The sequence below is a fragment of the Bombus affinis genome, chromosome 2 (genome assembly GCF_024516045.1).
Source record: "Bombus affinis isolate iyBomAffi1 chromosome 2, iyBomAffi1.2, whole genome shotgun sequence".
Classification (NCBI taxonomy): Eukaryota; Metazoa; Arthropoda; class Insecta; order Hymenoptera; family Apidae; genus Bombus; species Bombus affinis.
This window is the reverse complement of record NC_066345.1, coordinates 8,038,094-8,053,286: the sequence shown is the minus strand read 5'-3', so window position 1 is coordinate 8,053,286 and position 15,193 is coordinate 8,038,094. Positions and strand designations below refer to the sequence as shown.

Sequence of the window (15,193 nt, the reverse complement as noted above, 5' to 3'; positions counted from 1 at the left end):
GACGATTTACGCTTCAAAAGATCATTAAAATATATACAATATACGTGTAGAATAGATATCAAACACAAATATGATAGATTAAGTCGTTCGTTGATCGATTTGAAAATATAGCAACTTTCGTAAACGAGAGAAATCTATCAAGAGAAAAGTTGTTTCGTTTCTTCAAGGGTTGTCTTTGGGATGAATCTTATCTTGTAGCGAGAACTGTCAAAGACGAACCGTCCTGACGCTTCCGTCGTGTTTCCTTCACAGCGCAAACGGGGAGATAACCGGAAGCCCGATAGGGTCTGCACCAGAAATGAGAAATGTCTTTGCCGCTGCAGAGATTAAAGATTTTGCGGATGAGTGGTTGACACTTTTTCTCCTTCTTTCTTTCTCTCTCATGTATTGAATACAAAAAATATATGGAAAGCTACGTTACTGATATTTTCAGCGAAATTTCAAGCACAATGAACATTAACATCGTAACGGATATTAACAATATATTTTGCCATACTTGCATTTCTTTAATTTAATGTCACCTAAATCGAACTTCTAAATTTTTCTTTCTAAGTTTTATTACCTATTATAGAGATGTTATTTTATTGACTATATGTGATCTTCATTCCAGTAATATTTATTTAAAAACCGAACACGTTCTTATGGATATTTTATAACGGAAAGAATAAGAAAAATAATATGAACACGATACATTTTGTGATATTAAAAATTGACGAAATAAATATCAAAGCAGTAGATTACAACAGCGGATCTGCGTATCAAGAAAGCTTGCTAATAAACAGACCGCATAATACGGCCGGTCGTGGTCAAATCTGCGGAGTATATGCCTACCTTAAACCAGCTGATCCCCATACAGAGACGACGCTAGGGCAGGGCACCTTAATGAAAACTATACGTCCCTGGATTAAGGTGGCCACTGGTCAGCTTTCGGTCTTCCTAGGTACGACCTGTCTTATGCATCCTAGGGGTAGACCCTATAGCAACCAGCGTATTAGATGGAAGTTTAGGGCATTAATACCTAATATCATGCCACCGGCAGTAAATCCTTTGTTGGTCATCTTACTGGTAGACTTAGCACCTTACATCACCGAGTATTGAGAACATCCTATATCAGTTTATGATTTAATATGTAAGTCGATCAACACGTTCATAACGAAGAAATCATGCATATTGAAAATAGTTCGTGGTAAACTTCGATATTTCATATTTAATTCGTATAATTGAAACGCGGAAACAAAGGAAATTAGTAATTAGATGATAAAAATATTTAGTAGAGTACAATGTAGAAATTATCCTTCTTTCTGCTTGTGTATTCATGACATTACAGAAATTTTATCGTTTAATATATAGACAACTTTATGAAGATTTATTGGTTATATTTACATAGAATTATTTAAGTACCTATTTAATACGACTATCTATTTTTCTTATGCTCGTATATCGTAGCAAAATAATTTGCCCTTATAACATCAAAAATTGAGAAAATGGCAGAATCGATTTCTCAATTACTTAACTCCTTACTGATTGTGTATTCGTATAACGAATAATTGGCATCTATTCCATGGAAAATTAAAATTAAAAACACCACATATATATCCTAGATAATTAAAAGTACGATATAAACCGTGACACAACATGTATTTCCGGGATGAACAACTACTTGCAGTTATCGTTTCATTTTCAGTAGAGAGATACCGCCGGTATTTTGATTAATAAGTATTTCGTTGTTCTCTGAATGAAATCGGCAAAACCAAGTTTCCTTCCTTCTCCTTCTTTCGTTGTTTCCTCTCGTTCTCCATTTCCTCAGTTTCGTAGAAGTCTGGGATTATAACCTGAAGTGGGATAGACTCTGGGACTTAAGTCAGGGTTACACAAGGATCGCAGCTATTGTGCCATCGCCCAGCTCTTATTGTCTCGGGATAGACGAGTGGATCTGCATATGCTTAGCACGAGAGTTAGACTTCTCTCAGCGATCTTCAGCTTCACGAATCATCTGGACCCTCGAATTCAAATCCTGAAATGCGAAAGCGTGTGCCTATTGTCGGTCGAATGTATAGAACCGGAACTAGCTTGATTGTTCAAGAAGCCCTGTTCTCCATTTTGAACGATTGAAAACTTTTGTCGAAATACTCTGACTTCGTATTACGTTCGAATCGGCCTAATTGGTCTAATTGTCGAATTATACAAACTTATAGATTATCATAATACAACACTACGAGTTATCTTAAAATATATACAAATATTGTAATTAATTAAATTTTTACTCTGTGAATTATTATTAACACGAATTATCGTGTTTCTTTGATAATAAAACTGTACACTTAATTTAATTAACATTAGTCAAAAACGGATAACAACTTATATAGGTACTTAATTTTTTCTAAAGCAGGTTACTTTTATTATTACTGCTATTAGAATTATTATTTATATTTATCATATTACGTCAAATACTAAACATTAAAGTATATTGAATTCTGTAGAAGTAAAATTTTCTAATTAATGTGTCGACATTTCGGATATTTTTATATATTTCCGAATATTTCTATAAATTCGCGTCATACTAGAAGGTATCTTTTGGCACTTATATTTGCGCTACAAAAATTAAATGCTGAAAGAGTTTTACATATAAACTCTACAATTTTATGAAAAATGACGTAAACATTTAGAGAAAATCGTTATAGCAACAAGTTTATCAAGATTTTCTACAAATCATTTCTTATTTATGAAAAGAACTAACACTTCACTAATCTATGCGAATATAAACTCGAATGTCATGTTTGAACGAATGTTATATGAGAGAATTTTAAGAAAGAAAACAATGTTGATTTCAGGAAAAAATCTTCCAGTGCACTGTGTTGTCGAGACGATTCACAATATCGTAGAAACGCATGTAAGCAACTCTCGTGAGAACTGGCGGAGGCCTCAAGTAGAAACGGATTCTTACGTTATCATCCCTGTGGCTATGCCTTTCCAAGTGAGTATTTCTTTTTTTTCTTAATGTAAAATTAAGTATTACTTTCTAAACACCGGCATTCATTTTTCGGAAAGTAATAAATTCAATCAGCAAATATAAAATTTTAATAAACATAGTAGTTACAAGCATACTTTCTACATAAGAATGGTCCAAAGTTCTTTTTCAATTTTAGCTATTTTTGTAGTTTTTTTTATTGTAATATCACTTTATAATTAAGAACAATTTATACTTTATAAAACAAGCAGTATTTAAATGTCCTTGAATACTTTAATAATACGACAAGCTATTTTTTAAATTACAAGGATGGTAAAATACATATTTAACTCTAAAATGAAATAGAAAGACATTTTTAATAACATAAAGTTAATTTACAATGTACTTGATTTTAAGACTGATACTCTATAAAAAATGGAAAATGTAACTAAAGTTCTTCCCTTGTAATCTCCATTTATAAATTAACAATTCAGTCTCTCGAAGTTAGAAGAAAAAAATATAACACATAACGTTTAACAAAAATAATTTTCGCTGTGATTTAATAAAAATAGTGTCATATAATCTGAATAAAACGATGCGTCATTTACCCAGAGTTTACAGATTCCCTGTCTTTAACTTGCTTAAACTTAACCCTCTCTTTTACTTCGACTCTCACTACATATTCCAATAGTATTAATAAGATAATTCTTTCGCTTTTTTGCAGGATTTAGTAGGCGAGGCATTAGTACGTCTCGGTTATTCAAGCGATTTGATACCAAGCGCTAGAGGAAGTATCGTCATAAGGAACTGGAAACCTCTGCCAATGGAAAAAGTTGCGGACGGTCCTTTGTTAACAGTGGGTGATATTTTAGCTGAGTTAACATCAGTCGCCACTTTGAAGATTCAAGTATACCGATCGAGGCCGCCGCCGCCTAGTCCAGCGGCTGAAGTTAGAAACAAATTATTAAGATTATTGTTACTCCATAGTCATGCACTTCTCGTCTCAGCTGGTTGTCCTCTAGACGAGGTAAGTTTATCAACTTTAAATCAGCTTTATGTTTAATACGTCAATCGTTATGTCAGTCTTTACGTTTAATACGTATGACAACGTCCAGAAGTACGTTTATACCTGCTCGTTTCTATAAAATATTTAATTTAATTACAAAGTTATAAAATAGAAAAAATAGAAGTACCCATCCATAGAAAAATGTAGGACGATGTTATCTTTTATCAGAACTGTCGTACAATATCATGATATGATAAAATTCATTTTTAAACGTTAATATGCAATAAAAAAGATTTACACCTGTAGACGTTGAGCAACATCATATAAATGTCTCTTATGGAACATCCTTCCTCATCATCTTCGCTTGATTGTAAAGTTACGAATGAAATAGAGAAAACTAAGAAGAATCGATAGATGAAACAAATTCGTAAATTATGTTACGAACCGGATTAGGCCAGAATCAAGTTATGAAGTATGTTAGTATGGTAAATTCAACGTTGCTGATTAAACTGGTTGCCAAAGAAAATATACGCGGGGATGAACCCATGCAACGTGTGGTTAACGCTGGGAGCCGCAAGAAATGTTACTCGTAGGCCTCGTAACGTTAGCTAATCGTTTACTCGAGCGGCAAAGGTATACCGTTGTGGAGTTTCTCAGCGAATATTATAATTCGATATAATGGTATATAGTAGAGAGTACTGTATATGCATATTCTGTAAACTGGGGCATACAATTGTTCGGTGTAATTATCGCGATTTCTATGCGTTGACTCTAACTACAAATCACAAAGTAAGGCAATAAGTTCGATCACGACTTTGATACCTGATCTTCCAGAATTTTATGGTACAAAGACTCTTGTCCAACTGGACTCACTTAGCTCTTGTTCCTATTCTTTTTATAGCCAAAAAAAATAAGGAGAAGAAAAGTAATAGGAGAAGAAACAAAAGAAATGTATAGATGAAATCTATGCACTACACGGGTTTTTCGCGGGGAAGGTCCATGCTTCGCGTTGATCTCACCTCACAGAATCCAAGCCGAGCATCCAATTCTCAAATAAGAAAATTAGCTACGTGGCGCGAATGTAAGAATTATGTTAATAGATTAGATTATATTAAATAAACAATTTATATTTTATGACATTATCCGTTGACTCCACACGTAAAAATAATAAATATTGCTATCATCAATAGTTTCTCGTTAATTCCTATATTTTAGTAACGTTCATCTATTATTAATACATAATAATACATAATAATCAAGTAAAATGTCCACATACTTACGAATAGTAGTATATATTCATATATCATAAACAGATCTGGTCTTGTCTGTTTTAAATATTTCCACAATATTGTTATACTGTTATACTGTTATACTATACTGTTATACATATTTCTATACTGTAACATTGTTTCTTTTTTATAATAATATTTTTGGAAACTTTTCTAAACAATGTTTTTTTAACTAAGTTAGAAATGTAATGGCATTACCCAATGTGAAACAGTATTATAATGACAATTAAAGACATAAACAAGTTATTGAATGTTCACGAGATTACAAATTAAATTAACAACAAGTTCAATCAATTGTCCGAACAAAGATTAAGATCGGCTAACGGTGTTAAAGCATTAAACCACGGAATTTAAGAACACCTTAAAGATCAAGCAGCCGAAAGGAATCTCCGTGTAAGACCGCTTAAAAATGTTTAAAATGTAAATCTAACCAGAAAGTGCTTGTCTTCGGGACACCTAATCTCATTAAGAAGTCCTCCGTCTTGCGCTCTTGTTCGTCCTTTAAGAACTAGCAGTAATCTTTGCCAGATTTTTGGTCTCGATCCCCGTTGATCTCCGCTTTAAATAAATGTTTTCCCAGTTTCAAGCTACCACAATGGTATTTAAATCCTCCTTGTTCAATATAAGAAACATTTCCAATTAATTAAACCTATCGTTGGTTAATAATTCTACAATTTATTTTGACTTATTTTAGCTCATCTACTAACATTTCCAACATTTACACGACATACTACAAACCATTAATAAATTTGAACAAGAATGGAGCTATAGTATGTATTTTATATTCTAAACTTTCACGATGATTAATTAGTATATTTGTGATTTTTTAAATCGTATTATTAGTACATTGCGTTTTCAGGTGAAAGGTTTTCAGGTCTGAAGAAGTGAACCGGAATACTAGTACTAATAACACTAATACATGCAATACTAATAACACGATCGAAACCCGAGAAATCACAAATATATAGTACACTATAGCATTGTTATCCGTGACCATATGTCCTACGAGTATTTATATTAATATTTATAAAATTATTCTCTACATATCTGTATTCATAACGCAATGCAAGGATACTCGTTTTGAAATTATTCATCTTTACACTTCGAGATTTCAGCAACTTCTAACAATTTTTTAAATTTATTTAATCAATATCGATTTTCTTCTTAATCCCCTTCTTGACTTTCTGTCGCGATACACATTGCTTCGGACATTTTACACTGTGGCTATCAAAATGATACTCGTAACAATATATCTATTGATCATAAGTTACTGTGCATACCATATATCTGAAGAACTTGACAGTTGAATAAAGTAATACATATTTTCAAGACGAATAAAGGTCCGAAAACCTCGGTGATTTTACACACATCATGTTTAATTCGTAATTGAAATGATCATTCTCATCGATTGTCCAGAATCACGTTCAAAAAAATACTAACAACCGAATCACCGAAATAGAGACATTTTTTCTAATTCCTCGGAAGAGATAATCCAAGGGACTGGGTTCGCTCGATTTCGTTTCTTCGAAGGTTGAGGCATCATCGTACGATTTCCATGAGAGAGCAACGCGAACGCGCCCTTTCGACAGCAACGAAGATCTCATAGCATGTGATAGGATTACCCTTTACTCAACCAAATTCGCAGCCTTCATCAAAAGCCCCCTCGATATCGGAAGAAGGAGAAGGGTGATGGGGTATGCCACCCCCTTCGGGCGGGCATTATCTAAGTGCACTCTCTTTGAAGATCCTGCTATACTCGCCCATCCCTGAACTTTAATGCCGCTCGCGGTGGTCTATGATTACCAATTTTCCCTGACAGACGTTTCCTGTTCGAGTTTCGGCCCGTCGACTAATGGCGAACGGCTGTAATGGAGAATCACCGACTCGAGTTCATGCGACTTAATCTGCCGATCATTTGGCCAAGACTCGACATTCGCGCTAGCTAACACTTGCTAACCAACCGATTTATGAAGTCTCGACAAATTTGCATGATTAGCTGTCATGCCTAGAATTGCCTTCCTTAACGTTTAGTATCATTGCCTGGAGCTTCATTGCTCCAGCAAGGTCTTTATGTAGACTCGGATCAATCACAAACGCAAATTCATTGTTCCATAAATGTTAGATAATTCTCTCTAGTTGCGCATACAAAACATAAAAACAGTATACTTGCTCTGTTCTTGTAAATATGTACATACATATGTATATCTCACACATGATTTGGCAAGAAGAATTTTTGAAGATAATTAAGAGAAAGTATAATAGCATTTTTCATCGATATTTTTATCATGTCATATCATACCATTATAGGAGAAGAACCGATATATATCATACCGTTATATATATATATATATATATATATATATAGGCAACTAGTATATTAAGTATCTTCATCCGTTTCCATCGCGACAAAGTGAGCAAACAAAACGCTACTACTTATAAAAAAGTAAAGAAACATATCAACGGAGATAATAATTTGTACATTGACGTATTGTGTGAGAAAGTAGTACTAAAAACGATATGCGTAAATAAGAGACAGCGGCTGGTAACATTAGCGAATTTAGAATCTCGCAATAACAAATTTAAATCCTTGTCTAATTTTCTTGATAGTTTTCCTGCTGTGTCTCCCGCTAGTATCCAACCGTTAGCCTCTGTATTACGAAAAAGTCTACATTCGAGCATTCGTTGACAATATGAGTTCAGTCGAGATTATTTGATCATCAAAATATTTGATATCAGTTCTTGCGATGACGATTGATTTACTACCACCCTGCGGATGATCAGCTGACGCTACTGCGTCATCTGGAAATAATAAATAGGCGTAAATCAGAGCTCGAATTACAGCGCGATGTTGTCAGATAAGCTTGGGTGGCCCGTCTTTTTTCTTCGACGGTGTTTACATGTATATCAACCGATTTCTGAAATCTCGTGCCCTGTCAACCGCTTTGTGTCTCGACTGCCTACCTGAGTGATTAAGTGCTGGGTTGTAAAATTCGTCGGATGAGAAATTCTAATGGGTGACAGCCTGTGGATAATAATTGTTCTGCGCCGTATCTGACGCTACCAAGGTGCCATGGATACGCGACGGATTACCGCGTTATTAAAGTGGCGTCGAGCACCTTGATCCTCGCGGGCGGAGATATTTGTTCTTATAAATCATTGTCCAGATAACGCACACGTTTGTCAAACCTCGTACTACTTCCTACGAATCTAAACTTTTCCATAATCTGGCTTCTTAATGCCATACCACCGGTGGAATTATATCGCGTGAACAACGATATGTATATATTTACCTCGATACCCTCCTAACTCGTATTATCACTCGATACAGTAATACTTATAACTTTATTACTGTGTAATTTTTATGGACGTCATAGATATTATTAACAACTATTTTCATACTGGATGTAATTTGTAAGAAGCAAATAAAGTCGTATAAATAAAAGTGTAAGATACATACATTTCCAGGGTCGCTTTGTATTTAAATAGCATTGTAAAAATCACATCGTACGCGTTAAATTGTTTGTTACATTACTTATCTTTTATTAATCATCTGTTATTTTAATTGAATAAATAATCTCCTATATAATTTTGAATCCACTACTCACGCAGAAATGATTCATTTTTCAATCCAACCATGTTTTGTTCCGTTTTGTGCTTTGCTTTTGTTGTATATATTTATATTACGCATAATAATAAATAACAAGATAAAACACCTTAAAACTCGCAATTAAAAATCATTTCAATGAACTTCTGAGACATATGCTTCTGAAATTCTTTTTGTACTAATACGTAAATAAAACGAATACGTATGAAAGTATTTAATTTAGTACTCATTTTTTCTCTTTCATTTAACATTTCAAGTTTGAATAATTAGTTTATATCTTAGTCGTTCAGTTTCTACTTCAGTTATATACGAACGTTTACAATGCCTTCTTTGTTAACAAAATTTTTAAACTCCCCAGGCACGACACATACGTTCGTAAAGAAGTATCTATTGCATATAATGTAATAATTTTCTTTTAAATTGTATAGATTTTTTAGTGTATTTATTTGTTTCATTCGCCGCTTATTTCATCAAATCTTAAATGGAAAACAATTGAGATATTGTTATTATATTTGCCGCACTCAGCAGACACTCGGTGTTATTAAAAAGCAAGCAACGTACTTACAAATGTAGCAACAGAATAACGTTCATCGGCAGATGCATGACAATCGTTTATGTATCTGTAACATGTATAAATGAACTTAACCGCGTGTACGCATCAATTTTTATCCGGCGCAAACACGCGCGATATCGCCACAAGTACGCACGTTCATATGCATACATACATATATTTCTCCATGTAATCTAATGAACTGTTGAGAAACGCGCGTGAATTCATTCGTCCGTCGACTCTTAAAAGACGCGATTCTTCGTGAGTTTTCTATGATCTTTATGAGATACAAAAGTGCATAACTTTTCAGCAAACATTTGGCGCTTCGGTGTTTGAAATAAACATTTCCTCAAATTCATATGTAGCAATTAATCGTATCTGCAGTTATTTCATCGCTATCATTATCACTAATGGCACTATTGTATCGCTAATTCGTTCTTAGAATCACATTATGTTCATTATCTTTACTTGCATTTGCAATTTTTCTTGTACCAATATCCTTGTTTGCCAAAATCGTAGCTGCGACTGATAAAACTGAATCGCATTTCAATGGCATCCTGTGTGTAATTTAAACTGTTTAAAAAATTCAGCTATCTTAACGTACAAGGGATGTTCTGGACCAAGAATAAACAGAAAGAAAGGATGTTAAACTAAACAACGAAATAACAATCCGGGAGGCGGTAAACATTTGATCATTTATTTTTGCAGCCAAATTTGAAGGTTATTTAGACAGAATTATTACTGTTTATTAAGAAAAGGAAAGTCTAATTACGGTTTTTTGATAGACATAGCCATGGCAAGGCTTTAAATAATTTGAAATAAAAACTAGTTGCTCCTTCGCGAAGATGAAATTTAATGTAATAATTAATCGTATCGTGAAACTCAGTAAGAAAGTCTGGCGGATAAATGGAAAATTAATCTGGCCTGGAAATAGTGAAAAAAGAAGCTTAGTGGACTTATTTTCGTACGGCTGAAAATTAATCAGATGACAATCTCATTATAAAATGAAGAAAAAAGACAGTTTGGATGTTATTCGAAGTCACTAAAATATTTCCTACAAATACCAAGAAATCCGTACGTTTTTTCGTTTGCGATCATACAAAGAACGCAATTTTATTCTCACACGCTTGAAATTTAGCCACATAACAGTTCAATGTATGAAGTAATGAAAAAAAATAGTCTGGCCGTCATTTTGAAGTACCAAAGACAAGCCAGGCTCGCCAAACGCATTAATTGGCGAGCGCTGTAACTCTCTATTGCTGAATGAACAGAGGTGACCGCGGTCTATTTGCTTAATTCCGCCTTTTTAAAATTTTTAACGCAACGAAGACAAGTACGTACAAAAATGAAGAAAGTTTTCAAATTACTTTGTTACAGCAATTGCTGGAGTCCAGAGACAAATTGTTGAAAATAAGTGCACTAACTTCTTTCTGTCAAATCTTCGAATTATCGTCAGACTCGTTCTTCAACGTTGTGTATTAGCCAGGCTGTTGTTTTACATAATTTTATTATAATATTAATGATTAAACAAATTTTCGTATGTGTGAAGATAACTGCACCATACCTCGGAATCAAACTGAATTTTTTAAGCCCGTTGTATTTTTTAATTAAATTTTTTTAAATAAAAAGTTTTTAATCGAAGAACGTTGCCAGACTGCAAATTCCATAATCGGAGATCAGTCACACTACTTTTCTACTAAGTTTGATGATAGTATTGATAGTATTAATTAGTATGTCAAGTTTCATGTATGTGAAAAAAAAACAACGTATTTATATTTTTAATACATCGCTTTCATCAGTAATCAATAGCCAGACTATTCATTTGTTAATTATCATCATTAAAAAGAATCGGAATAGCTGTAAGTAGCGCGTATGAAAATAAGCGATCAAAAATGTTCACTGTCTATCGATCTATAACGTGATAAGCAAAAATCGTTAAATAAGACTCAGTACCACATGCCAGCTCTAAAATACCTAGAAAATGCGCTTTCAAAGAGAAAATTACGAGGATGCTGCCATACTTATTATTTAAGCAACAACAAAATGCATTGAAACTTGCAGGAAGGTTCTCATCTTTGTTGCAAAGCAATTGTTTCAGTTATTCAAGTACGACTTATTGTTTGATTTGCAGATGACACTGTTATCTCTCTGTAGAGGTGGAAACGATTTATCAGAGGAAACTAAACGAAACTTCGAATCTTGGTTGCAACAGCAACAGTTGGGTTTAGGTCTAAACCCGATGGTACCTTCCTCCAACCATCATCAGCATCACACGCAGAGCCCTCAGCCGGACGGAGGCGGTACCATTGGATCGGCAGGTACGATCGGTCCTCCGCATCCCGCGCTTCTTCAATACTCACATAAAACTAGGATGAGAACGAGTTTCGATCCCGAACTGGAGTTACCACGGCTTCAGCGATGGTTCGGTGAGAATCAACACCCGTCACGTCAACAAATTCAACACTACGTCTCGGAATTGAATGCCCTAGAGTCTCGACGAGGCAGGAAGCCCCTGGACGTAAATAACGTTGTCTACTGGTTCAAGAATGCCAGAGCCGCTCAGAAGAGGGCTGAGAACAGGGGTGTCAATGGTTACAGCCCTCCTGGGCTCAGTCCGAGAGGCGCCAGTATTGTCAGCGAAGATTGTACAGACGAGGAAGAGGATTCAAGGAACCAGGTATGTGCCGAAACACGAAAAAATTAAAACAACTGTTGCTCCTCTAGCAGAGATACGAAATCAACGGATTTTGATTAAAGCTCATCTTGATGCAATTGAAAACAAAGTTGTAATTTTTTCAAAAAGAAGAGCAAAATATTCGATGTTATAATAATGAATCAAGTAAAACCCTAATTTTTGGCAAATTTATTTTTCAAACAAATATTAAAACGAGTATTAATCTTGATCGCTTTTAAAATGAAATTCAGTTAGTAAACATACATTTTTAAATAAAGTATAAGGTACAGCAAATTTATTATTGGTATAACGATTACCACGTAGTTACCGATGTTTAATATGTAATTATTATTATGCATTTGTATTTTAGTCGACATCACCTTCTCCCTGTCCACCTGGCAGCCCACCCGTTGGTCCATTGTCACTTACAACCAGACCCGAGGATCAACAACCTGCACCTTCAACGCCATCCTCGGTGAAACAAGAAGATGCCAGGGTATCCTCTGGTTCAGAAGACGACGAGACAAGACCGACCGGTCCATTGCCGCCTGGATTTTCTCTGGTTCCTAGTTCAATGTTTGGTCATGGAATAATGTATATGTCACCTTATCTGCCGCCACGTGGATCTGCTGGTTGTTCCACTAGCATGTTGGACGAGAGGAGGAAAAGGAACCGGACATTCATTGATCCTGTAACGGAAGTGCCGAGACTCGAAACTTGGTTCACTCACAATACTCATCCCAGTCACGCGGTAAGTTGAACGATGCTATTTAATCATCCACATGTACATTTGTCATTACTCGGCATTAATACTCATCTAGTCATTGGAACAGTTTTACGATATTTCTTGGATGCTTGAAGCTAATACTATTTTTCAAATCATTTTTTTCGCTTCCTGATTTGATGTAATAGGTAAAAGTAGCACTCAGGATTGCTCAAGCTTAAAATATTAGTACGTTTTAAATATGACGTTAGTAAAAATAAATTTAACATCGCTATATTATTTCATACATCCTTATGCGTAATTTTATCCTTTCTATGTCCTTGATTGTGACAAAGATGTAGTCAGAATTGTAAATTGCATTCTCTTAAAGATTATGCTTTTAATTCCTGTGGCTGTGAATAAAAAGATATAATACAAAAAATAAAATTTACACACTTTTATATAGAATGGTTCATTCAATATAGTATTTAATGCATATTCATTCGCGTAATTTAAATACTTTTTAAATTATAGTCAAAAATTGTTATATACGAAAGTTACGTGATTTCAAGAAGCACGTAATCTGCGTACTTTTTCGTGGAATTATTTCCTTCGAAAGATTTAATGGTCTATTTTGTTTAAAACAGCATCATATTTTTTGTACTGTTTGTTATATTTTTATACCAAAATTTTAACAATTCTAAATAAAATTGCTTGTACTTATACCGACATATGTATAAACGAATTAATTAACTGAATATTTTGTCTAATATATGGAAAATATATCTTATTCCTTTAGTAGCGATAGTAATCTCAGGCTTCTTACGCGATGATGAAAAAGAAAAAGAAAATTGATATTCTGTATAAACGAAAAGATAGATATTTATGTCCAAATGTATAAAAAAAAATTACACGAGAAATATTTTTAAAATGATGATGGAATAAACGAAAAATTACGTAAAGGTACAAATCATGCCAAATAAATACTCAAAAGATGAAGCCAAACGCTTTGTAAATTATTAAATTGAAAGTTATCTAGTACTAATACATTTCTGTACAGATTTTTTTATTCTCTAAAATTTTTTTAAAATTTGGACACAAAAAATTAATATCCTATTTGAGAAAATAAAGTTCAGCTTAAAATCTCCGAAACGATTACACGCGAAACAAACTACATTCCATGTGTTTATAACATAATAAATTTAGATGTTATTCAAGATATATGAGTAAGATAAACTACATTATATATTTTATTATTGATAAATGCCCAGTCTCACACTTACTTTTTTACTTCGAAAATTCAAAGACGTAACTAGAATCTACTTTGTTTATAATTTTCATCCCATTTTGTTACTTTTATCAATCGATTATTTTAAGAGGTTTAATTTGTTTAATTCGCAGTTGATTCTGAAATATACGGAGGAGCTGAATCGGATGCCGTATCGACAAAAGTTCCCGCGACTGGAACCAAAAAATGTACAATTTTGGTTCAAGAATCGCCGGGCCAAATGCAAGCGTTTGAAAATGGCCCTTTTTGAGGGCGAATCACCACAAACGCACCCATATCATGCAGACTAGCTCATCCCCTCATGTAACGTAAAGTAGGAACAACCAAGGTGTCACAAGACACGATCATTTATGTACTGTAAAACAGAAGAAAAGAAAGAAGGAGGATTGGAAACATCGTTAATCAACCTGTTATTCTTTAATATCGTTGACTTGTAACCATATTTGCCGGTTACACTTTTGTTGTAATTATCGCGTAATAATTAATATAATTACTATGGACCTTAATAAGTGTACATAATGAGAATACTGTCGAATAAAAACTATACGTCATGATTTATAGCATCGTCATTATCCTTCTTAAATAGTATCGATGTGTCTCTACTTCCTTGTTTGTAAATACTCTTCTCCTCGTCTGTTATGGCTTAAGGAACAAATAAATAAAGAAACTTTTCAAACATGCGATGCATTGAGATATTATTATACCCATTTCATAGTATTTATTTTGTTTAACTATTTACTTATGCTACCAATGAGGCACAATTGGATAGCAAATGTTACATATGTAATTATTTATTTGAGGAATGAATTTTGTTGAACTGCGAAACAAATTTTTCACTTTTCTGTATTATTATTAGCAAGAATACGTATCTTTTGATATTTTTACTAAGATTTTGCATAATTTACTAGAACTTGAAAGTAATTTTATTGAAAACATTGATACATTTACCATTTAGTTAATCGTTAAAATGCATTAACCTGTTAAAGTGCAATGTTGGATATATTCAATATCAAATAGGAGGGAGTTAAAATTGATACAATAGTTTTCACATACACCGATGTGAGAAATGTTTATTCGTACAAAGACGAATATACGGAAGACTGAAAAGTAAATGCTTAGCTTTAGCTCTATT

General features: G+C 33.7%; 1 protein-coding gene across 3 annotated transcripts in view; it reads left to right on the top strand.

Moving 5' to 3' along the window:
* Positions 1–14,739, top strand: part of LOC126923125 (homeobox protein dve-1) — a 58,429-nt gene extending 43,690 nt beyond the window's left edge. For 2 of the 3 annotated variants that reach the window (XM_050736265.1, XM_050736282.1), the window contains 5 exons: positions 2,832–2,974; positions 3,672–3,974; positions 11,528–12,073; positions 12,441–12,821; positions 14,175–14,739. In XM_050736265.1, coding sequence (XP_050592222.1) covers positions 2,832–2,974; positions 3,672–3,974; positions 11,528–12,073; positions 12,441–12,821; positions 14,175–14,351 — 1,550 coding nt within the window. In that variant the 3' untranslated portion in view covers positions 14,352–14,739. The remainder of the gene's footprint in view (positions 1–2,831; positions 2,975–3,671; positions 3,975–11,527; positions 12,074–12,440; positions 12,822–14,174) is intronic. The other variant, XM_050736273.1, reaches the window with a different exon arrangement.
* Positions 14,740–15,193: the final 454 nt, after the last annotated feature.